The 22,424-nt window shown below is 48.8% G+C and overlaps 8 protein-coding genes across 8 annotated transcripts; 2 read left to right on the top strand and 6 right to left on the bottom strand.

Annotated features, from left to right (window-relative positions):
- Window positions 1-374: 374 nt before the first annotated feature.
- Window positions 375-1,737, bottom strand: YDJ1 (Type I HSP40 co-chaperone; the record flags this gene model as incomplete). The annotated part of the gene is made up of 3 exons (XM_064895446.1): window positions 375-1,516; window positions 1,569-1,650; window positions 1,702-1,737. 3 exons carry the CDS (start codon window positions 1,735-1,737, stop codon window positions 375-377), a joined length of 1,260 nt encoding a protein of 419 aa, XP_064758133.1.
- A 958-nt stretch (window positions 1,738-2,695) lies between these two features.
- On the top strand, window positions 2,696-3,240 carry FCY1 (Cytosine deaminase; the record flags this gene model as incomplete). Its single annotated transcript, XM_064895445.1, has 2 exons — window positions 2,696-2,857; window positions 3,091-3,240. The coding sequence occupies 2 exons, from the start codon at window positions 2,696-2,698 to the stop codon at window positions 3,238-3,240; spliced, it is 312 nt and encodes a 103-aa protein (XP_064758132.1).
- Window positions 3,241-3,371: 131 nt separating this feature from the next.
- On the bottom strand, window positions 3,372-4,597 carry HEM12 (Uroporphyrinogen decarboxylase in heme biosynthesis; the record flags this gene model as incomplete). Its single annotated transcript, XM_064895444.1, has 3 exons — window positions 3,372-4,366; window positions 4,443-4,484; window positions 4,543-4,597. 3 exons carry the CDS (start codon window positions 4,595-4,597, stop codon window positions 3,372-3,374), a joined length of 1,092 nt encoding a protein of 363 aa, XP_064758131.1.
- Window positions 4,598-5,809: 1,212 nt separating this feature from the next.
- Window positions 5,810-7,173, bottom strand: SUN4 (Sperm-associated antigen 4 protein; the record flags this gene model as incomplete). The annotated part of the gene is made up of 2 exons (XM_064895443.1): window positions 5,810-5,854; window positions 5,908-7,173. 2 exons carry the CDS (start codon window positions 7,171-7,173, stop codon window positions 5,810-5,812), a joined length of 1,311 nt encoding a protein of 436 aa, XP_064758130.1.
- A 1,772-nt stretch (window positions 7,174-8,945) lies between these two features.
- Window positions 8,946-9,776, bottom strand: LTR64_001061 (uncharacterized protein; the record flags this gene model as incomplete). Its single annotated transcript, XM_064895442.1, has 2 exons — window positions 8,946-9,486; window positions 9,577-9,776. The coding sequence occupies 2 exons, from the start codon at window positions 9,774-9,776 to the stop codon at window positions 8,946-8,948; spliced, it is 741 nt and encodes a 246-aa protein (XP_064758129.1).
- Window positions 9,777-16,580: 6,804 nt separating this feature from the next.
- RPP0 (ribosomal protein P0 (A0) (L10E)) lies at window positions 16,581-17,630 on the bottom strand (the record flags this gene model as incomplete). Its single annotated transcript, XM_064895441.1, has 3 exons — window positions 16,581-16,603; window positions 16,657-17,334; window positions 17,387-17,630. The coding sequence occupies 3 exons, from the start codon at window positions 17,628-17,630 to the stop codon at window positions 16,581-16,583; spliced, it is 945 nt and encodes a 314-aa protein (XP_064758128.1).
- Window positions 17,631-18,000: 370 nt separating this feature from the next.
- On the top strand, window positions 18,001-19,763 carry TRM82 (tRNA (guanine-N(7)-)-methyltransferase non-catalytic subunit trm82; the record flags this gene model as incomplete). Its single annotated transcript, XM_064895440.1, has 2 exons — window positions 18,001-18,464; window positions 18,515-19,763. The coding sequence occupies 2 exons, from the start codon at window positions 18,001-18,003 to the stop codon at window positions 19,761-19,763; spliced, it is 1,713 nt and encodes a 570-aa protein (XP_064758127.1).
- Window positions 19,764-20,005: 242 nt separating this feature from the next.
- On the bottom strand, window positions 20,006-21,496 carry LTR64_001058 (uncharacterized protein; the record flags this gene model as incomplete). Its single annotated transcript, XM_064895439.1, has 2 exons — window positions 20,006-21,240; window positions 21,370-21,496. The coding sequence occupies 2 exons, from the start codon at window positions 21,494-21,496 to the stop codon at window positions 20,006-20,008; spliced, it is 1,362 nt and encodes a 453-aa protein (XP_064758126.1).
- Window positions 21,497-22,424: the final 928 nt, after the last annotated feature.

Raw genomic sequence — 22,424 nt, 5'->3', positions numbered from 1 at the left:
TGAAGTCAAGATGCCCAAGATCCGTGAAGCTTTTGTGCAAAGAGAGCCGTCGAGTTGCCAAATGCCAGAAGCAAATCCAACGAGCTAGTGCCTGGTGTGGTCGGGATAGAGGGCGTCGATCTAGAAGCATGCTTGCATTAACCTATAGTAGTTGTTGTGAGTTAAAGATCTGCATCGAGCAGCACTTCTTTGACACTGATTTGTGTTCTTCCACAACAAAATGAATGGCACCAACATGCCTCCTCAACTCCGGTGCCTACCATGCTTACGGTCACCCAGTGGCCTGCCTAGTAGAGACTACTCCGAACGCCGCCGCGGTCTATGGTTCTCCTCTCGTTTGACTCATGAAACTCGTCAACCTCGTCGTTGGTTGCTTACTGCGAAGCACACTGTACGCGCTCAGCACCAGGATGCATCTCATCTTCTTCATCTTCGCCATATGCTGCTCCTTGCGCACGAGCTTGGTTTCGAGGATCAACATCCTCTAAATCGAAGTCTTCTTGCATAGCGTCTGGAGACGGAGCCTGTTGGTGTATTCGTGGTGGAAGGACTTGCTCAAGCAGGTGCAGATTCTGTAATTGTGTCTTGTCCGGGAACTTGACGTCGAACTGAATGTAAAGGTTGCCATGGTCATGATGTCTCAGAGACGGCATACCTTGACCCTTGATGACTTTGACTGCACCTGGCGTAATTGGGTCTCCAGGGAAGATATTTACTGTCAGCCAGCGGTCGTCGAGATGTTCGATGTAGATTTGACCACCAGCGATTGCGGTCAGAAGATCGATCTCGGCGTGGTAGAAAAGATCGTCGTCTTTTCTCTGAAATCGTGCATGTGGTTTCTGTTCGATCTCAAATTGGACGTCACCAGGAAGTACTCCAGGCATTTGATCGCCTTCTCCTCGGAAGTCGATCTTGTGACCATTCTTGACACCTTTGTCGACGTGAACATGCAGCACTTTCCTTTCCACGACTGTCTTCTTGCCCTGGCAGCGTTTGCAGCGGTCCTTATCCCGCATGGTCTCGCCCTCTCCTTGGCAATCCGAGCAAACTGTCTGAAAACGTTGGATCATAGGACCCATTTGTCGCAGCATAGTCTTGACACCTTGACCGTCGCAGCCTGCACATTTCTTGACTGCGCCCTCTTTACCTCCTCGACCATCACAACCAGGACAAATTATGGATTTCTGTAGCGCAAGTTTCGAAATTTTGCCCTTGTAGATATCCTCGAGGGAGACTTTGTGGACGTGGTGAATCGTGCGTGCTTTCTTTGGGCCTGTATCCCTCATGCCACCACCAAACATACCACCCAGACCACCACCAAAGCCACTGCCACCGAAGAATTGTGCGAATAAATCTTCCGCAGCCATACCGCCACCAGGCATACCACCTTGCTGCTCAAGACCTTCTTCACCATATTGGTCGTATATCATTCGTGATCGGTCTTCTTTGAGAACTTCGTACGCCTTTGAGACTTCCTTGAATTTCTCGGCTGCAGCATCGTCGCCCTTGTTCTTGTCTTCTCAATTGTTAGTAAAGAGTGGTAAGCCTGCGCAAGTGAGATGACTAACCAGGGTGGAATCGGAGTGCAGCTTTCTTGTAGCAAGTCCTTAACTTTGCTTGGAACTCCTCGCCCTGTAAGGTGTGCGAGATCTGTCAGATGTTAGACAGTGATCATGTCTTTAGTAGGACTATAACACTGACCCCCAGCATCTCATAATACTTCGTTTCTTTAGGCATCTTGACTGGCTGTAAGAGGTTTCAAGCGGGCAAACGGCAAGCGACAAATCCTTTGATCGTGTGTGGGAAGTCGTCAAGCGCAGGTGTAACAGTTGACTGAACTCAACGGATGGTATGTTCTGAGGTAGAAAGATCGGCGCAGTACAAAATAATCAGACAATCGAGTGTTGCAGTCGCAGATGCGAATTCACGGTGTTTTCAATGTTTGCCTTTTACTTCGGCTGAGCCGTCGCCTATTGGAAATTTGTGTTATCTGTAATGCAGGCAAACCTTGCAGCCTCACGATCCTCATCCGGATGATCATCTTCTTCTGAATTCTAGCGGGTTCTGTTGAAGCGTTGTCCAATCAGATTCTCAGTTGCTCCCCAGTTTCAGCTAAAATTGTCCCTGATACGGGAGGTGTTTGCCTGACAGCTCTCGGCAATCCACTTCAGTCAATGATGAGATCTTAAACACAAGTATCTGCAAACATCTTGGATAGAGTCAGCTCTATATCAGTGTCACTAAAGGCGTCGACCTGTACCGCATCTGAAAGGGCAACACCGGAAGATATAGAGAGTTGAGCCTCATAACAATAGGCTCCTGCACTGAGCAGTCTACGTCGAATGTCACTGCCCATGAACAGAAACTGGCAGATTGGGATCTCTTTTGCCATTCATTGAATTTATATACCAGTGACCATTGTCGTATTGCGTGGCAGCCCTATGCGCGATTAGCGATACTGTGAGAGCATCCGAAGTGAACCAGTATACAACTGGAAACCGGATTTGACCGACGGGCACCAATTCTGCAATCCTTATCAACGTAGCTATTACTGACTCCTGTTTCAAAGTTATCCAAGCACATCAGCTCAACCCATGCCGAACAAGCCCTAATATTCTTTCGTGTATATATCCAAAAGAGCTGGACAAACACAGACGTGTAGCTCCTCTCATCAGTGTATCTACCCTTCAACATCATGTCAGCATCCGACCCGGGATTTAGAGCTGCGGTGGAAGAAGCGCAAGCCGGCTACGATGAAGGCGGCGTGCCCATAGGCGCATGTCTGGTCGCAAAAGATGGCACGATCATCGGAAAAGGGCACAATCTACGAGTTCAGAAAGGAAGTGCTACCCTCCATGTAGGTCTGCATCACTGAACATTTTCCTCTACACCTTTGCGGATGAGTACAAGCTCGGTTCACAGAGAATTATCAGTAGGAAGTTCCGCTCTGATCCTTCTCTTTGTCATCAGGCCGAAATATCTGCGCTCGAAAACTCTGGAAGACTTCCAGCAACAGCATATCAGGGAGCTACCATGTATACCTCACTCTCGCCTTGTGACATGTGTACTGGAGCTTGCATTCTGTACAAGGTAAGTCGAGTTGTGATTGGCGAGAATAAGACGTTTGTCGGTGGTGAGGAATATTTGAAGCACCGAGGCATTGAGGTGGTGGTGCTGGATGATGAAACTTGTAAAGAACTTATGCGAAAATTTATCAATGAGAAGCCTGATGTCTGGTGAGTGCAATTTGACCGAGACACCTGTGGAAGTTGAACTCACAGACGTCTAGGAACGAAGATATTGGTGAACAGTGATTCGTCGATTCTGTACAATATCTATAGGCTAGGCTTACAACACCATCGAAGATCGAGTCATGTTGTATGTCTCACAATCTCCTGGAAGAAGAGCTTAAGCTTCTCGGGATCAACGCCTGGCGTAATTCCATGGCCCAAGTTCACGATCCATCTCTGCTTCCCTCCGCCGAAGCCCTGTACCATGTGTTCCACGACGTTTGTTATCGAAGCATTGCTTCCATATAGAACACCAGGATCAGCATTGCCTTGCAACGTGACCCTTCCATTTGCAATCTCAACCGCTTGTGCAGGATCGTGTAACCAGTCCAAGCCTACAACTTCGTAGCCGGACTCGCACAATTGGTCCAAAGCATACCATGCACCTTTGGCAAATACTGTCATAGGTACCACATCTAGTCCTCTCTCTTTCAATCGTTCCTTTGTATGCTTGGAAATATACCTCAAGTATGGCAAGCTCATCACCTCAAAACTGGCAGGAGTGAGCTCACCAGCCCAAGAGTCGAACACTTGCAGCATCTGGGCACCTGCTTCAACCTGTAGGACCAGGTACTCCACGCATATCTCACTAATTTTCTGCAGCAACTTCTTGCCTTCTTCACCATACTTGAAGACCCATGTCTTCGCCTCACGAAACATCTTGGTTCCACCACCTTCCACCATGTAGCACAATAATGTCCAAGGCGCGCCACAAAAACCGATGAGTGGAACGCGGCCATCCAGCTTCTGACGTGTGAGTGTAATCGCTTTGTAGACATAGTCCAACTCCTTCTTGACATCGACCTCTTTTGCTAACAAGTCTGCATACTGCTGGTCGGATGGACTTCTCAAAGGATTTGGGAACCGTGGGCCCACACCATCCACCATGAGCACTTCCATGCCCATAGCCTGTGGTATCACTAGAATGTCGCTGAATATGATTGCAGCATCGATGAAGCCATCGTAACGGTCGATAGGTTGCAGGGTCAAGGTAGACGCGATTTCAGGTGAGCGGCAGCAAGCGAAGAAATCGTTCTTGCCTTTCGCTTCGTGGTACTCTGGAAGGTAACGACCAGCTTGAATTCTCTCGTAAGCCAAATAGTACCGGAATACATAGCAAGGCACTAACCATGCGCCGTTAAGATGGCTCACCTTGTCGCATTACCCACATAGGCGGTCGGTCGACCGTTTGGCCTAATCATGCCATCAGCTTTTTTGTTTCTGAGCCGAGGAAGTGATCAGGCAGACAAACCTCTGGCGGCACGTAATATGCGGTCATTTTTCAGCGGCGCAAAGTCAGGAGGCATTTGAGCTGCTATATAGTGAATCCGGAAATGGAAGCAGACACAGATGGTCGACGCGTGTCAGACTCGGAGCTGAGGGGTACGAAGAACAACCGCGACGAGAGAAAATATGGCTCCAAGGCATTAATGACATCATGATTTTTCAACGATTGACGTTCTTATTACTTTGACAACTCAAGAAGTATTCACCCGCTAACGGAACCCACTCAACTCCAGGGGTCTTTATTGAGGACCAGGTTGCCAATCATCGGTCGTGAGCAACTGCTGTCGCTATAGTCATTGGTTACAGGTTGTGATTCTGTTAGCGGGTGAATACTTCTTGAGTTGTCGAGTAGGACACAACACTCTACTCAATTATTCCATCCGAAATATTGTATTTACCTTCACTTCCTATTGTCTTGGTAGACTTCCCCATGCTGCCACTTGATTCATGTGAAAGCTAGCCTGGTTACCATGGCGTAGAATGCGTAGAATCACTGTGGTCACAGTCGTCCTCAAGGCACTACTCTTCGTATTTTTGTATCGGGGTTTCACGTTAATCTGTGGACATCCACTGCAAGGTTTGGGCGCCGTACGCCACACCGCAAGTGGCGTATGCAAGCCGTCGTCGAGTATCGGGCTGGTGGTGGAGCACGATCGAGTGCCCGAGCTGGACCGATCTATACGAGCTTGTGGCTTTACCAGGGTCAGGCAAGCCATGAGCACGGCTGCTGGGCCATGATGTACGGACCAATAGAACCAGAATGGGAATGTACCTCTTGTACCGGCTGTTGATAGTGGATCTATGAAGAAGGTGATGATGAAGTCGAAGCAATTGGCATGATACGAATTGAGTTGGCAGCTAGGCCTGCTAAATACCAATCTTGCTCACACATGATGAGCAAATATCAACCTGTGACAATATCTCACCATCGAATCTAATTCGTCGGTCCGAACCGTCATATCGCTCTATATACAGATGGACAGCTGCTTCCAAGACAATCTTCCAAGTCGCAAGATTTAGCCGATAGCTCAGTAGATCACTCGGATAACAAATTTCGACCCGCGAATCCCGCTAGGTAGGATCTCAAGCTCCATGAAGAGTTCTAACTATTTCTTCGGCACCGAGTGCCATCTAGATTCTGTAGCCAAGACGATGACAAGATATAGACGCAGTACAATATGCGCAAGAATGCAAGACCACACGATTCGATCCTGTAAGACATGACAAGTTTTCTAGTTTGATACAACAAATGTGGCTGTACCAGAGTTGACGGATACCTAAGAAGACAGTTAGTGACAATTTTTCGGACGACCAAATGGTATGGACTCACAGTGCAACCATCAGAGTTGCAGCCACTTGCACCACAGTATTGGCCATTCTGGTAGATACACTTCGCTGACACGTCACCTTGAATCTCAACTGTGCCTTGATAAAGCGTGCTGGTTGTTGGTTTGTTCTGGAAGATTGACAGCCAAGTCTTGCCATCCTTGTAACCAACACCGAAATTGATGGGAGCATAGTTGCCCTTGTTAGAGCCTGGTGTGCCCCACTGGCAGCCTTCCTGTGCAGAAGTGCCTATCGGGTTGAGGTAGTATTGTGCCGAGGTCGACTTTCCTTGCCACACGTAGTAAGATGCAGCGTTAGGATTAGTAAGCTGATCGCTGGCACCTGGCTGAAGTTCGACTGGGATTGTCTCTGACTCAGTACCTGGGTAGTCGGTTCGGCAGATGGCGACAGTCCCAGTAGCACTGTTCTTAGCCATGACACCTCCTTGCCCAGGCATGCAAAGTGACTTCGATAGACCTGGGTTCGTCAAATGCAGCTTACCACCTTTGCACTGGATTCCTCCGATAGATTGACCAGTAGCGCCTTGTGTTGCAGGCCACTGCGACTTCTGATAACCTGGAGGACAGGCGTAGGAGCACATCATTCCCTCTTTGCAGGAATCGCCAGCAATGCCAGTCACGATATGTGTAATAGCGCTATTGCCGAAGGTCACAGCCTGTAGACCTGACCATCCACTTAAGCCAAGGTAATCGAGGGGAATAGCGCCATATTGCGAAGGAAAAGTCGAGCAATCTAATTGGCCATCTGGGAACTCGCTGTCGAGGCCGCCACCTCCACTGTTGCCACTCCAAGAGGACCAAGCGCCGGTCGAGGCTGGTGCAGAACTTGTGGATGAGGAAGGTGCGTCTGATGAAGAAGATTTCTGGTAAAAAGCAGCTGCAGCAGAGCTAGCCGCAGGTGAAGTCGTGGCGCCAGCGGATGTAGTCGTTGGAGCCGCAGAAGACGATGGAGCGGAAGAAGAGGGCGATGGAGAAGGCGCAGCAGGCGAGCTGGTAGAAGAACAGATTCCCTCTGGGGCATCATCAGCCCATTTCAACTTGTTGTTTGCGATACCGCTGCAAACCTCATCCACTGACAGCGTCTTTCCATCCAGGACGAAGGCGTAAGCAGTGGGACCGGATACCCAGGTAGTTTCTGTTTGTGTTCGCTTGTTTATTCCGTGTAAATGACCATGTTGGTGCTTGTGTGGCTGTGCGAGGGCAACACCGGCAGTAGTGACTGCCGTCAAGGCGAGTGTTGACACTTTCATCTTGCACGTTCCTTCCCTCCGTGCTCTTTTGCAGGTCTCAAATATGTATCATACAGCGAAAACTCAACTGGACAAGGGTCGTAACGAATTCGTGCAGTCTGTATGTTCGAGAAGGTATTAGTTTCAAACGAGCGACAAAGGTAGGGAGCGGACGACCGCAGCCAAAGAATTGAGTGGTTGGTGAAGGGTAACAAAGGTCGGACAAAGGAACCGCCCGTATCTGTACATACAACGCTCAAAGATCATATGATCGCAGCAGGAGTCTGTGCTGGAATGTGTTATTGTTCTTGTTGTTAGCCAGATCTTGCAGGCTTGAATGAATGACTCGATAGAGAGGGACAAAGGAATGGCACGAGAGCAGAACTCTCTGAACGTAGAAGCAACGACGAGGTAAAACTCGACAAGAACTATCGCAGCTGGGGAAGGTTCACTTCAAAACGAGGCTTGCAGTTGTATTCAAGGGAGCGACGAAAGGGGAATTGCGGGTTTGCGCTAAGCGTGATTCGATGCCGGAGCGTTCCTGCCAAGTGCAATCTCGCACAGGTTGCGCTAAGAGCTGCAGCGATCGACGGCTTGACCCATAATGCAACCACTCGGCGCTTTGGCAAGACATATTGTTGCTCTTCCTTGCAACCATGCACTTTTATTGGCAGTCGTAATTATGCTGAAACACCTATCAGGTCTACAGCAACTTTGCTATACCTTACTGTAATGCTTTCGCCATTGACAGACTGGATGGCCGATCATGATCACAACTTGCCATGCTTTACATCTCGCCTGGACATTAGTTTTGCTTTCCGTTGGTAGTAGTGTGGCGGCTTTGACTAAGACATTGCAGTGCCTTCCAAGTGGTGGAGTTATGTTCTTGTTATCACACATGTGTCGTCTAGCCACCGTGCTTGCTGGAGAACGATAAGATTGTGCCACGCACTTCCTCACCTCGCACGCGACATATTTCTAGGCCACTTGTTCACGCCGTCGTGTTCCTGCAGGCGAACTTCACAAGCGAGAGAGAGAAGGCCTGCGTAAGCGTTACGTAGGACGTGTGACAGGGATGAGCCTCACTGGCAAATTAGAGAGATGGAGGATCGACTATTATTGTTTTTGGCGATTCAGGTGAAACGGATCTGTCTATTGACTCGCGACGATCTTGTTCCGCCCGCAAGTATCTTGACTCGCAGTATTGCAGCATACAGCCCGGCTTTCCGTTGCCTTGCCAATCAAAGACGTTCACCCTGCCTTCGGTTGCACGACAAGTTGCAGGTAGTTACGAACAGCTCTCGGAACCGAGTCGAGCAGCTCCCGTATCTTCGCTCCATACTGGTCCGATCACCTCGGAACAAGCTGCAGAAATACGCTGATGCTTGTACCGAAAGAAGACATGATCTCTTGCAAATGGAGTAGGACAACTTCGGGTCCCCACTTCAAGACCTTGCCTTTGCTGTAGTACAATAGGCTTGGCACAGTACCTATGCAGGCAAACAGAAGCTTTGAAGGACGGCCTCGTCTTGAAAAAGATCCCGTACTCTTGGCCTTTCAGCATTTTGAGCGGTGCTCTTCCATATATACACTTTCTTTGATCTCATAACACAATCCCTGACAGAACACAAAGTTCGTGGTCGCTGTCGTACTACAACTAATCATGTCGCGAGCAAGTTGAATTGAGCTGTTACCTCGATATGGGCTATCGAGGGCTGCCGTAGCGCTTGCTGTACTAGTCGAGACGATAGACAGCCTGAAGGTCACAACGTGGTTGTGGACTGTGTAAACTTTTACGCTTTTTGGTAACTGATCGGCGCGACGACGAGAACAACGACGAAGCTCGCCACAATCAACGCACCAGCTATCAGTCCAACAAAGGCAATGCTGCCGCGACTGGCTGGGAATTTACCACGAACTATCCAGTATTGTGCCTCGAAGTACCGATGAAAGCCCACAAGGATCACGACAATAGAGATACCAATGAACGTAGCTCCGAGCGGCTTGCCAATACGCCTCAGCCTTGCCGCAGCATGATCGTCGAATGCTTGCTCATCGACAAGCATACTAGACCTCAGATTGGGTGCAGACATAGATAACAGCTGATCTAACAGAGTGTCCGCATGCGCAACTACCGGCATCGTTTGTACTGCTGATGACGCAAGTTGCTGCAGAAGTGGTATGAGTTCTGCAGGAAGACCGTGTCCTAGAAGGGGCGAAAGAGGTAATGTGGAAGGAGCCGTTGTGGCAATCAGACTTCGAGAATGGTTCTGAGTGCTAACGTTGAGTCTGAAGAGCTGAGTTACAGCAATGCCAATACTAGCAAACGCCAGACTGGTACGTAACCATGCCAGAAAGGTTCTTTCCAAGGCGAGATGGTCTCGTGCAACAGAACCTTTGTTCTCTAATGTAACTGATCCGTACCTCTCTGCCATTTTCTTGAACCATGATGCTCGTTCTTCATTCTGATCTGAAACTCTTGTTCCTGCTGCGCTCTGGGTCTTGCGCCTGTCCGACGCCGCTGTAGGAGATTCTGTGGTGCTGTAGCTTCTATCTGCGTGGCCATCGGCACTCCTGATAGGGACGATCTCGTCAGGATCTGGCTGTGTGGTCCCTCGCGACATTGAAGGTAGGTCCCCAAAGGTATCGTCGGCGAAACGAACGCTGGAAGACCTCTTCGAAAGGCTTTGCTGAGGTAGAGTGTAAAGTCTCGGATCACTGTTGGTATCGTCTATCGATTCAGGTTCAGAGGAAAGAGGAGGCGTAGTTGAACCATGCGGCTGTTTTCCATTTCGGACATCCATGCCTTAGTACACATGCAAGAGCAAGTCTAATAGACACAATATGGATGATGTGCTAGCGACGGTCCGAAAGCATATTGACACAGTCTGAAGTATGATACATGGAAGATCAATTTGGGTTCACGCTCGTGTCCGGTTGGACTTCATAATCAGTTGAGCTTTGGTTCTTGCCAAAACACAAGCGAGGTTATGTCTGCTTGACGATGATGATATGCTGCATGAATCAGGAATAATGCGAGGTCTGGTCTGAAAAGTGACTACCATCCGCGAAATGCTGGACGGAGTTTAAACTTTAGCGCTTTTTGGCGGCTCCAAACTGGCGAGGGGAGTAGCTTGAGCTGGTGACGCCTAAAAAACTTCCACGTACCGGCGAATCTGGGATCTTTGTCAGCATTCGATATCTGCAAACGAGAGAGCACATCCCTTCACAAGACCCTAGTTACGTATGTGAATTTGTTGTTACTGTCGTTGATCGAAGACATACCTTAAATCGCCTTCAACTGTGTATCATGGCGCGAGACAGTGAGCTAGGCCGAATGTCACTGTTGCACTCGACGCAATCATTACCACAAGACAGCAATGCAAAGAGGATTCCAACCCTTGTGCCAGGCTCACAACGCAAGTCTAGTACCACGCATATTGAGCCTCCACCCTCCACGCCTATCTTGCCTGCACCACCCATAGACGATAAGCTCTCACCCAGGTTGCCTACACGAAGGATACTGTCTCCTGCGGACCACCAGAGATTTCTGTCCTGCCCAACTAATCAACTTATTCAGGCATGGATATTCAATTTGGCTGAGTCAGTTCGTGGCAAAAGTACTGAATTTGTGGACGGTCCAGCTGTTTCAAGGACAGTCCGACATATCGAAACGATACTCGACAGGCTCACACAGACGCTTGACAAACATCCTGCTTTAGATACTGGTTCGAGATTTGGCAATCCCGCATTTCGAGATTTTCACTGTGCAGTGGTCTCTGACGCGGTTCATGTGCACAAGGATCTATTCGGGCTTCCATTTGAGATATGCCAAGAGGTAGCAGCCTACCTTTGCAATTGTCTGGGCTCTGAGGAGAGATTGGACTATGGCTCAGGTCACGAACTGAACTTTGCCCTGTGGCTGTTGTGCTTGTATCAACTTGGATTCATCCAGGAGGCCGACTTCCCACCAATTGTGCTTCGTGTTTTCCCTCACTACTGGCAGCTCATGCGGAGGATCCAGAGCACCTACTATCTTGAACCGGCTGGCAGTCATGGAGTATGGGGTCTTGATGACTACCAGTTTCTACCATTCTTGTTCGGCGCAAGCCAACTTATTGCACATCCATATATCACACCACGAGCAATCCACAACAGTGTCATATTGGATGAAGAAGGTGACAAGTACCTCTATCTCAACCAGGTACGGTGGGTAGACAGCGTGAAAACAGTGAAAGGTATACGCTGGCATAGTCCAATGCTGGATGATATTTCCAGTGCCAAAAATTGGCAGAAAGTTGAGGATGGTATGCGCAAGATGTTTGTGAAGGAGATACTTGGCAAGCTTCCTATCATGCAGCACTTTTTGTTCGGCTCTTTAATACCAGCTGCGGATGGTATGGGCGAGCTAGACGTAGAAGCACTTCGATTACAGTCAGAAAGAATGTCTCATATTAAAGAGCAGGGGCACGAGCCAGACTACTGGGGAGACTGCTGTGGAATTAAGGTACCAAGCACGGTAGCAGCAGGAGAGGAGATGCGCAAGAGAATGGGCACAGCTGGAGGACTTCGCCCCATTCCTTTTGATTGAGCTATCATCGAGAAGGCTCGGCTACGAGTGGTAAATGAAGTACCACGTTTTGATGCTGGCTGCTGGATAGCAAGGCTCCCACAACGATTATAGACTCGATTGTTGTCTTCAAGGCCCCGCTTGACCTTCAAAAATGACCGCACCAACGCATTTACCGTCCACAAAACTCCGAGCTCTATTTTTGGAAAAGCTGCCGTCCAGTGCTTATTGGGGATGGTTGATGCTAAACTAGGGTGTTGCGCTTTTCGTGTTGCTTGAGCATTCATAATGCCGAAGCTGACTATGAAGCAGACACCTTGCTCGATCAGGAGGTTCCGGTACAGGCGCCTCACGGTATTGCCTGAGAAGGCAGATACTGTCATTGTGCAGGAACGCCTCCGTCCTTGTAACCCACCGACTGCCTGTGATATTGTCCTTCTACAAACATGTGTAAGTCATTCAACCTGAGCTAGAGGGCTTCCACTCAAGTACTTGTTCAGATGGCAAGTGAGTTGCATGGTGTTATTACTGGTAGCGCGTGGAACAGAATATGTTCAGGCGCAGTCTGAACGTAGTATCACAAGGTTGTAGTCTTCGGGGCCCTTAATGCGATGCTCTGCCACAGGGCACATGCGCTTTGTCCCGTCAGTTTGTGAATGCTGCGCTATGGTAGAAGCTCTGGTATAACGTTGGTGTACCTCGAAACACTGTATGAAAAAATTGTTGTAGCATCAACACCACTCGTATCCGTCTGGGCGATCCAGCAGGGGTTACTCGCTCAGCGTGTGGGGAGCGGACGCTAATGCATAAATGATCGGGACGAGGATCGCGAAATAAACTCTGCTTGAACCTTGGTAGTTGATCACTCTTCTACGACTCTCGGTGTGTAACTGTCAATCAACCCTATCAAGAGCCGATCTGTTGAGCAATTCTGACGCGGGACGATTGCCTGCTCTGTAATGGTAGGCCTACAAAGACGCCTGAACTGCTAGGTCTTGGCTCAATCCGCTGCGTGGATTTATCCAAACAGAACTTCACTTGTCGGAAGCCCTTGCATGCAGCCCAACCGGCTTGGTATTCAACGTCAGGTCAGGAGAAACCCAAGTTGAACGTTCTTGTTACCTGCTTCGTCGTTGCCATAGTATTCGTGGTGCTCACAAACCTTCACACAACTATTTCTAGGCTCCTGGATGCAGCAAACTCGATATCATAACCATTAGACCCAGATCCGTGCCTCGTCCGCTTACTGTCGCCTGTTCACACCATCTGCGACAACCATCAAATCGCAAAGGTCGAAAGCTCTCAAGAGCAAGCAGCATTTGTAGCCTCAAGAAGTTTGGTCCGGATTGAGTCTTTCGTCGCGAATTCAGATGCATGTATACCTAATCGTTGAGAATCAGTACAGTCAATTTTCAGGAAAACCACTATTATAACTTGAGTGCAGGTGCCTCAGTGACTCCGGCCCTCATTAAAGCGAACGATCGTCGCCTAAATACCTGTCCATACAAGAAACCGGAAGTTAAGAGAACGAGCTGGGAACAGGGCTTGTCGTAGGTAGCGGCAAGCTCGTAAGACTGGGCGACGGAATGGTCACAAGAAAATAGCAGGCTGCGGACCTTCATCCAAGCCTAACACTCACCATCGAATTTGGACAAAGGACTGCTGAAACACTTCCTACGGTTCCACCAAGCTCAGAATTCGACTTGATCACATACAAGGACGTAGATACAAAGAATCCACGCTTTGCATCAACCAGTCGGCTACGAGGTCGTCTTAGAACACACAAATCCTCATCTACATCAAGTTCGTTGATACATACTGCAGCACAATCGGCGCCCGCAACTTGCGCCGTCGTTGAAAGAAGTCGAAGTCTCGGGTAAGGGTAGAAGTATATGCCAAGGCATACCAGAAGTGGAATTACCCTGGCTCGCTACATTCCTATTCTAACGCAACATCGTAGCGAGACATAACACGGCTCTTCAACTACCTTACTGGCCGCTGCTATCTTTGTTGAGGTGAGAACTGCTTTTACTTCCATGTTCCATTCTACTTTTGTTATCTGTTCTCTTAGCCTTCCCAACATATCATCAACGTCCACTTACGCTTTGGCCAATCCGCTCTGCATTGATCTGTCAAGGGTCAATGTCCTCTCAGCTCTTTGCTATCCTGAACACCTACACATTGAGCTGACCATCCGCGATGCAGGACCCGAATCGTCACGCCTACGGCATCTACAACTCCATTCATCCTATTGAACCAGCTCCAAGTTGGTCGTGGAACAATAGAGCTATAGTCTCGAACAAAGGGCCCATGGAGATTGACGGTCTACTAGCTGGAAATGCGCGACATAGTACCAATGCAGAAGCTCACTTTCGACGTCAGATGCAGCACGGCCTGACCATGGACACCAACTTCGCTATGGGCCATCACGGAGATATGAGCCATCACCAACTTCAGTATCATATGACGCAGCCAGGAGCTACGAACTTCTCCCTTTTCAGTGGCGGGCATCAAATTCAGTCAATGCAGCACAATATAAGTCCAGTGAGCTCTCATAGCCCTACCGATCCTGAAGCAAACAGTTCAAAAGTGAAGTCGGAACCAGCGATAAAGAGTTGTCTTTGCAGTTTTCCAGACTGTAACAAAACTTTCGCAAGAAAAAGTGATCTTATTCGTCATGGTAAGGCAATCCAGCTTGTGACTCTTTGCATCCTGCTAATTGACGTCGATAAAGAACGCATACATACCGGTCATCGTCCTCATATATGTGACTTCCCGAATTGTGGGAAGGGATTTATTCAGCGATCTGCATTGACTGTGCATTCCAGAGTGCATACAGGTGAGAAGCCACATAAGTGTGAAATTTGTAACAAGGTAGGCACAGTGAATGCATATGAGAAGGAAGGATCAAGACTCTGACTGTAAGCAGCCATTCAGTGACTCTAGCTCACTGGCGAGGCACCGAAGGATACACTCCGGCACAAGACCCTACAAATGTCATCACCCAACCTGCCAGAAGGCGTTCACTAGACGCACTACCTTGACGAGACATCAACAATATCACACGGGGGGTGGAGAAGATGATGCAGCTGAGGATATAAAGGTACCACAGTCTACACTGGACGAGAGTTATTCGGATGCCCAATCGTCAGGAACCTCCACCACACCCTCAGCCGAGAATCAGTCTTCAACAAATCCAGATACTGAAATACCAGCAATACCTCTCCAGCGACAGTCTTCAGATCTTCAATACATGATGCAGAACCAGTCCTTACCACCGCACATACGCAGCGAGTACGGTGTCCCTCTACGACATCATCCCTCAATGAGCACTCACTCAGTACAGAGTTACACCGGAATGCCTCTGATACGACCAAACATAACATCGAATCCGACAGCTTTTGGCCATCCACAGCCCCTCGAGCCTCCAGCGAATGGCACAGCTAGTGGAGCAGCTTCACCACATATGACAAATCTTGGCTGGGGGTCACCTAACAACGGTCTACCTAGTCCGAACCCCATGGATTTTGGGACTTATCCCGATCCTGCATATGGTCAGCAAATGTTCTTTCCAGGCAATGGGATGCGAAGACCACAGAGCACTGAACCAGAAGACTGGAGCTTACGTTCTACACGGAATCCAAACAATAACTTCAACCACCACATGCATTTGACTCATGATTGGGGTGCTTTACCTGTGACGGAAGTGAAGCAAGAGAGAGCATTTGCGATGTAGCAGACTACAGATGCGTTTCTATTACCAGGTTAAAGCACTGAAAAGAACAGGTAGAGCAGGACTTCTAGCATTTTGAAAGAAGGAACATCGCCCATACAGAGGGCTCGGCACCGTTGCTTGGTAGACTACACTGCCCAGCGATGTCCTTCGAGCCGCAGGTCGGCTCAAAAGGCTGCAAACCACTGCATCGCCTCTGACTACGATACTGCTATGGGCTTATGGTTATGGTAGAAGAGGCTTGTGCGCCACGAAAAGAATTTGGCTCGAGCATGTCTCCACAACGAGGTCGATACGAGGTGTGCTTTGCTATTCGTTCCTGTCCATTTACCCACACTTCATTCGGGCTTCTGTTAGCGATCTGCAGGCGCAAGGCACAAGAGCAGGAACAGTGAATTATAACAAGTAGGGCTGGTTTCATAAATTGTCGTGATAGCATGGTGTTGGGGAAGAGAAGAACTGGCTTTGAACAGGCTCAATGGCCGAAGTCGAGACTATAGCAGGTTGCACAGCACAATCCTGGTAGCAAGGAACGTTTGCACCACTACTTTCAACTCGTAGAGCATGAGGATCATGCAAGGGTCGAGGTAGCGCATTGCGGTCCTGGAATGTCGCATACACCTAATGAGGCAAGCGAAGGGGTGTCTACACTCCATGTCCCACCAAGCAAGTGTGCCAATTGAGTACACACAATTGCTTGCGCCAGAAGTTCCAGAGTCGACCTTGAGAAGGACGTTAGCTGATGTGTCCTTGTTCACAAGACTAATGAGCATATTGAACGTAGACAGGAGTATCAGTAAAAAATTAGAGTGTATAAAGTTGTTTGTGTTTTTGATCTTCATTGACGCGAAGGTCTTGGGGTTAAAAATTGATCATCATTTGGAAGGGTAAGGTGTGTGGAGGAGAACATGGAAACTTACAAATGCAGGTTGAGGAGGTCGCCATATGAACATTTACACATGAACGAGCTAGAACGGAGCGCAGGAAGGCAAGACGGAAGTTTTGTGACTTGTGGCATGAAGTGTTATTGATTGGGTATCTTCATACATGCATTTCTCTCTTGACTTCGTGACTGCATATGAGACGTCGTGGGACAAGAACACGACTATGCGTGATACGAAGCATTTAGTCGAAGAGACCACCGAAACCTGGAAGGAGATTAGTACTGTATAACGCACGGAAATTCTGGAGTTATGCCTACCTTCGTCCTCGGACTCCTCCTTCTCCTCTTCCTTCTCTTCCTCCTTGGCAGCCTCAGCTGGTGCGGCATCGTCTGCAGCTGCGGCAGCTGGAGCAGCGGAAGCATAGGCGTCGGGGTTTGCGATGCGGTCCTTGAGCTCGTGAATAGCGTCCCATTCGTAGTCGATAGGGATGGCAGCAGAGATGAGCTTCTTGTAACTGTTGACAACGCTGTGGATGACGGATGGGAGAGTTGGATAATTGGCGGCTAGGGAGATAGTGGTTATAGTGGCAATAGCGGAGGTCAATGCCTTTAGCAATTGCGACTCCTCAATATCAAGGACATCGGGGCTGAATGTGTTGCCCTCCTCATAGACCTGGACGACCTTCATGCCGTAGGTAAAAGGAGAAATGTTCAACATGTTCAGCAGAGTGGCCTCGGAAGCGCCGACCTTTGCGCCAGCCTCGACAAGCTTGAGATCGGTTGTGATTTCGATAGTACCACGAGCAATCTTGGTTGGGACACCAAGTGCCTGGAAGAAAGAGGTCTTGCCAGGTTCCATACCAGTGTTGCCAGCTGGAACGTAGACATCACCAGGAGCGACAGCACCAGCACGGGCCGGAGCAGCGACCTTGTTGGCAAGGATCTTGTCTCGAATCTCCTTAAGCTCGCCATTGGTGAAGATGAAACCGACATTGCCTACGCATCTTGTCAATACAATATCCTTTTCCGCCTTGCAGGATACACATACCCTTCACGTGAGGTAGGAGACGCTCGTATTCTGGAGAATCGGTAATGAAACCCTTGAGAGCTCGTCGAACCATAGTGTTCTTTCCCATCAAGACAACAGCATCACCTCGGAGAGAGCTTCGAATCTCGTGCATTTGCTGGGAGGAAACATTGTCAACGCTGACGATGAAGATCGACTTGTACTCGTCGAGCAAGCCCTTCAGCTTGTCGAAGTAGACAGCTTTTGTGCCGGATTTGCCCCCCATGACTTCTTAGAGGATGAAGTTAGGATGTTTAAGGGCAAATTTGTAAATTGGTAAGAATGTTGTATTTAGTGTCGAGATAGATCGTGGATGAGTTGCGAAATGCGACAAGAAGCGCAGGAAGGAACGATCTGTGGACGCACTAACTGTTTTGAAATTAGTGCGCCAAGATTTCCTCCGAGCCAGTGTCTGTAGGCTTTTCTGAAACATGCCGGGGAAATGACTAATGATGCCCAGACTGACCGGGAAGATTGAAAGCTCTCTCACATATCTTAATCCATGTCCCAAACTAGAAAGTGAAGTTTGTCTCATCTTAAACCCAGCGATCTGTGAGAGAGTACGTGGCCAGGCGCATCTCGCGAAAGTGAATATGATGGCGACTTTGACCTTTCCTGCTCACAAGCTCTGTTGTGTTCGTGGCAACGACAACGACTTTCTATTAGCAGTCACAGGCACATGCATTCAGTCACTTTCACGTTCCAACGGCGAGTTATTGGATGTATGGCCTCGTGTTTCACCCGAAGACTCAAGCAGTGAGAACGATGAGGAAAACGAACGACCGAGCAAAAGGGTGAAGCTGGGCCATGCAGACAACCCGAGTCTGGGTCGTGAAGTTTCCGAGCTATCGGAAGCTTCAATTGAGATTGTGGCAGAAGGAAAGCAGCGACAGAAGGGAGAGCGAAGACGCCCAAAGATACCAGACACAACTCTGCCACATATAACACATCTTGTGGTGGCCTCGGATGGCAAGCATGCAGTCGCTATTACTGCAGAAGACAAGGCTGTTCGAGTTCTTAGCATATCTCCTCGAGGTCGATTACGTCAGGAATCGTTAAGGTAGTGCTTCTGTCAGACGTTTAGTCGAATGTAAGGCTAAGTGAAAGTAGGTCAATGCCCAAAAAGTCGTGTGCCATTATCTTGTCGCCCGATGAACAGATAATACTTACTGCTGACAAATTTGGTGATGTGTATTCGCTGCCACTACATCCACGCGCAGATTATCAGCGCAAAGTTGAACAACCTCAGCCGGACGGATTATTCGAGCCATCGGCCTCAGCGCTGACTGTCCATACGAAACGCAATCTGGACGCCTTGAAACAACAGCAGAAGCAGAAACAGAAGCAAGGCAGGAAAGAAGGCCCGGACTTCGAACACAAGCTTCTCCTAGGCCATGTCTCGTTGCTGACTGATCTTGTCGTTGCTCAAGGTTCGGTGGGTGGAAAGCTGCGTCCTTTCATCCTGACTGCAGATCGCGACGAGCATATTCGCGTTTCGAGAGGCATGCCACAAACACACGTCATTCACGCCTTCTGTCTTGGTCATACAGAGTTCATTAGCAAGCTCTGTATTGTGCCTTGGGCCCCAGAAGTTCTTGTTGCAGGAAATGGAGAGCCAAGTCTTTGTGTTTATGACTGGCAAAGCGGCTGCCAGATGTCCCGATTCGATCTTCGTGACAATCTGCGAGGCGAAATTGACACTATCGCAACAACAGGAACTCAGAGTCGTGAAAAGCTCTGTGTTTCTGGAATCTGGCCTGTGACTGTATCATATGCACAATCAAATACTACGGCAAGTAGCCTTCTCGTTGCGCTTGAGGGTTTGCCAGTGCTATTTGGGTTCCAGATGTCCGGCTTCGAGCTACGGCACATACAGACTGTAGTCCTCGACGGAAATGTCCTGGATGTTGTACAGACGGCCCAGGAAGAGGTTCTGATCAGTATTGACACCATTCATGCGAGTGGCTCCTGCAAGGAGTTTCGACCTGGTGATACTCTAGACACAGCTCGTATCGACACCTTCACTGCCACCACGACGGAGCACACAGACAATGGCAACAGTCGCATCGACGAAGATGCAAAGACAAGCGCCATTGTCCAATTATTACCGTCCAAGAGAGCTGTGAAACATCAGATCAGACCAATCCCTGCCAGTCAAACCACTAGACAAGATGAACCACTAGAGAATGATACACGATGGAAAAAGTATGAGAAGCCATATAGTTTCATAGGAGAACTCATTTACGGCCTGGAAAATCTTAGGAAGCGACGCGGCCTGCCAGCTGAAGATGAAGAGGCTGAGATGGAGGAAGCCCAGATCGGAGACGAAGAGTTGGAAGGAACTTCTGAGCGTGCCTGAAACAGATGATGTGGCGATCAATGTGGCTATGCTTTTATGTGTAAACTTCGTTAATGGATGCAGATACCGACTCCCCTGTCGTACAGCCCGTGAGCAAGAAAATTTCGCGTGATCACTAGGCGGTGACACGGTATCGAGCCTGAGAATGACTTTAGAAAGCACACAAAACGAGCAGCTCTTACATTGCTCAAGTAATCTATATGATGAACTCGCTGAAATAGTGTTTTCTGCAACTAAATTCATCAGTCTATAGTGCTCGTATGGCTCTTCCTCCTATTTTTGTGCATACGCTTCCGACTTGCTGCATTGTCGTGCCAGATGCTGTACAAGCAAAGCAGCAAAGCTCCTAAACTGGCGACTAGTGTCATCCAGAATGCGCCTTGATAGCAAGTCTTTCCCTCGAGGCACTTTCTATCGCCATTTTCACCGTCTACCACTGAATGAGTGTCGTAGATTCTGCCGTATATCAGGTTGAATATATTGCCAGAGATGACAGGAGCAAGAGTCATTGTACCCCAATTCTGACTCAAGCCATGCACGCCAAAGGTATGTGCCACTAAGCTAGGGTAAACACCGAAAAGCATACCATAGGCGAATCCTGAAAGTCCTGAGACAAGAACAAGCAAAGAAGGCTTTGTAATTGTCAGAGCTGAGATTTGCGCAAGGATAAAGACAATGCTTGCGGCAAGTAGGCACCAAAACCTGCTCATCGAAAAGCGCTTGATAAGGACGTCAGAACCGATACCAGAAGTGAGGCGTCCGCTGAAGGACATGACAGAAAGAATGCTGACGTGCAAAACTTGTCGCTTTGCGATGAAGGAATCTGGTGTCTTGAGGTCATAGGAGAGCCAAAGCGCTTGAGCCATGTTACCAATATTGTTGATAGTCATCAAACCGATACCGCACATCAAGGCTAAAAGACCGAACAGAAGCCAGAACTCTTTATGAGGCAGCAGCTTCCAGCCACGTATATCTAAGTCGGGAGGAGGAGTGTCAGCTGGAGCGTCTATCGATTTTCTGTTTTCGGGGTTCGGGGTATCCGATGGAGGAGTTGACAACAGAGAACTCTGCTCAGAATCACCTTCTGGAGCAACATCAGAGTCTGAGTACGATTCTGAAGTGGAATCTTGTGGAAAGGTATTAGATGAGGACTGTTTATTCGGCGTACCTGTATTAGGGCCATTCGTTTCTGTACGTTCGTCCCGCAACTGTGTCCGATGCAGTCTCTGATGTTGTGGAAGCTGTTCATATGAAGTGTGTGTTGGAGGCGTATCAAGGAAAAAGAAGGAGACAGCTGGCAGGACAACAGTCCCGGTTGCCAGGAGTAAGAGGAAGTGTGACTCGTCGTGAAGTAAGGCCAAGGCGATGGTCGCAAAGACGAAGGCACTCAGCCCGAACGCGGCAAGCGGGAAGGCTGTGGACGTTCCTCGATGATCTGGAAAGTTGAGTGCTGCAGCTTTGATAGCTGCAGTAAATGCTGAACAGCTACCAGCCCCAGTCAAGAACGAAAAGAAGCATAGAGATGCCATACTGTACACTCCCGGCCCAGCATCAAAAGCTGAATCGTATCAGCCCCAATCTAAGTGTCGACCGACAGGCGACGTACCTTTTGCAATTGGATAGTAGCCTCCTGCAAAGAACACAGTCCCAACAGCTACGCCCCATCTGGGACTTCGTGCATCAATAAGCATGCCAGCAGGAATGCCAGTGGCATACATGCCCAGGTTGCCCATAGTGCCCTGTTCTCTTGATCAGATTGAGGCACACATGCCAGCGAAGAGGTAACGCACGATGAGGTTGGTCTGGGTCGATGATAGCTTGAGCCTTTGAGCATATTGGGGAGCCCATGCTGAATATACATACTGCTAACGGTCAGTACAGCAGCGCGTTCTCAGTAGTAACTACTCACGTTGGTCCCGCAAGCAAGTGCGATCACTGTCGCCGCGACAACAGAGATCAGCCGCCTTCTTTTGTGATCGGACACAGCCATTGCGTTAGTAGTACGATCGCAGGTACTATCTGAAAATCATAATGGCAACAAGACAGCTGTTGTGAAGCATTGCACTGGAAGGAGAAGATGCAATCGAAAGACGTTCAGAATGATACGCATTACGCGGGTCAATCGTGCCGCGATAACGTAGATGAGCGCGGTTTTACCATGTCATGAATAAAAATGTCAATCAATCACCTATCGTTCTTCCTGAAATATCCGATCATGTTTATGAGGGCTTCTGGTATGGCCTTGGGTACGTTCACAACTTGTGCCGGATTCACAGCCAACAGAGATACTGTCAGTGTCTTGGTGAGAATAGTTGAGCGTGAACGAACCACAGGTCCAGTTGAAGCTCTTGAATTGCTTGCATTTGAATAGCGACATTCAATGCCTCCGAACTCCACCTTCCGCGGAAGCAACACGTCCTTGTACATCGACCCCTCTATTGCTGGATGGGCAAACGGATTCACTTTTAATCTCTGATTACAGGTCGGCATTGGTCGTTGTGCCTCAAGTGCGATATTGATTTAGTTTTCAACCAGTGCACGAACCGATCACCGGATACAGCTTCTGACAGTCAGTGCTGACTATTCTTTGATCAGTCAGGAATTGGAAATATGTGTCTCCAAAAGTTGCCAATGCAAAGTATACTCCATGCCGGCCTACCC

Source organism: Lithohypha guttulata, assembly GCF_036872675.1.
Source record: "Lithohypha guttulata strain CCFEE 5908 chromosome Unknown scaffold_1, whole genome shotgun sequence".
Taxonomy (NCBI): domain Eukaryota; kingdom Fungi; phylum Ascomycota; class Eurotiomycetes; order Chaetothyriales; family Trichomeriaceae; genus Lithohypha; species Lithohypha guttulata.
The sequence above is the reverse complement of the archived record's forward strand: the minus strand, read 5'-3'. Positions and strand labels throughout refer to the sequence as shown.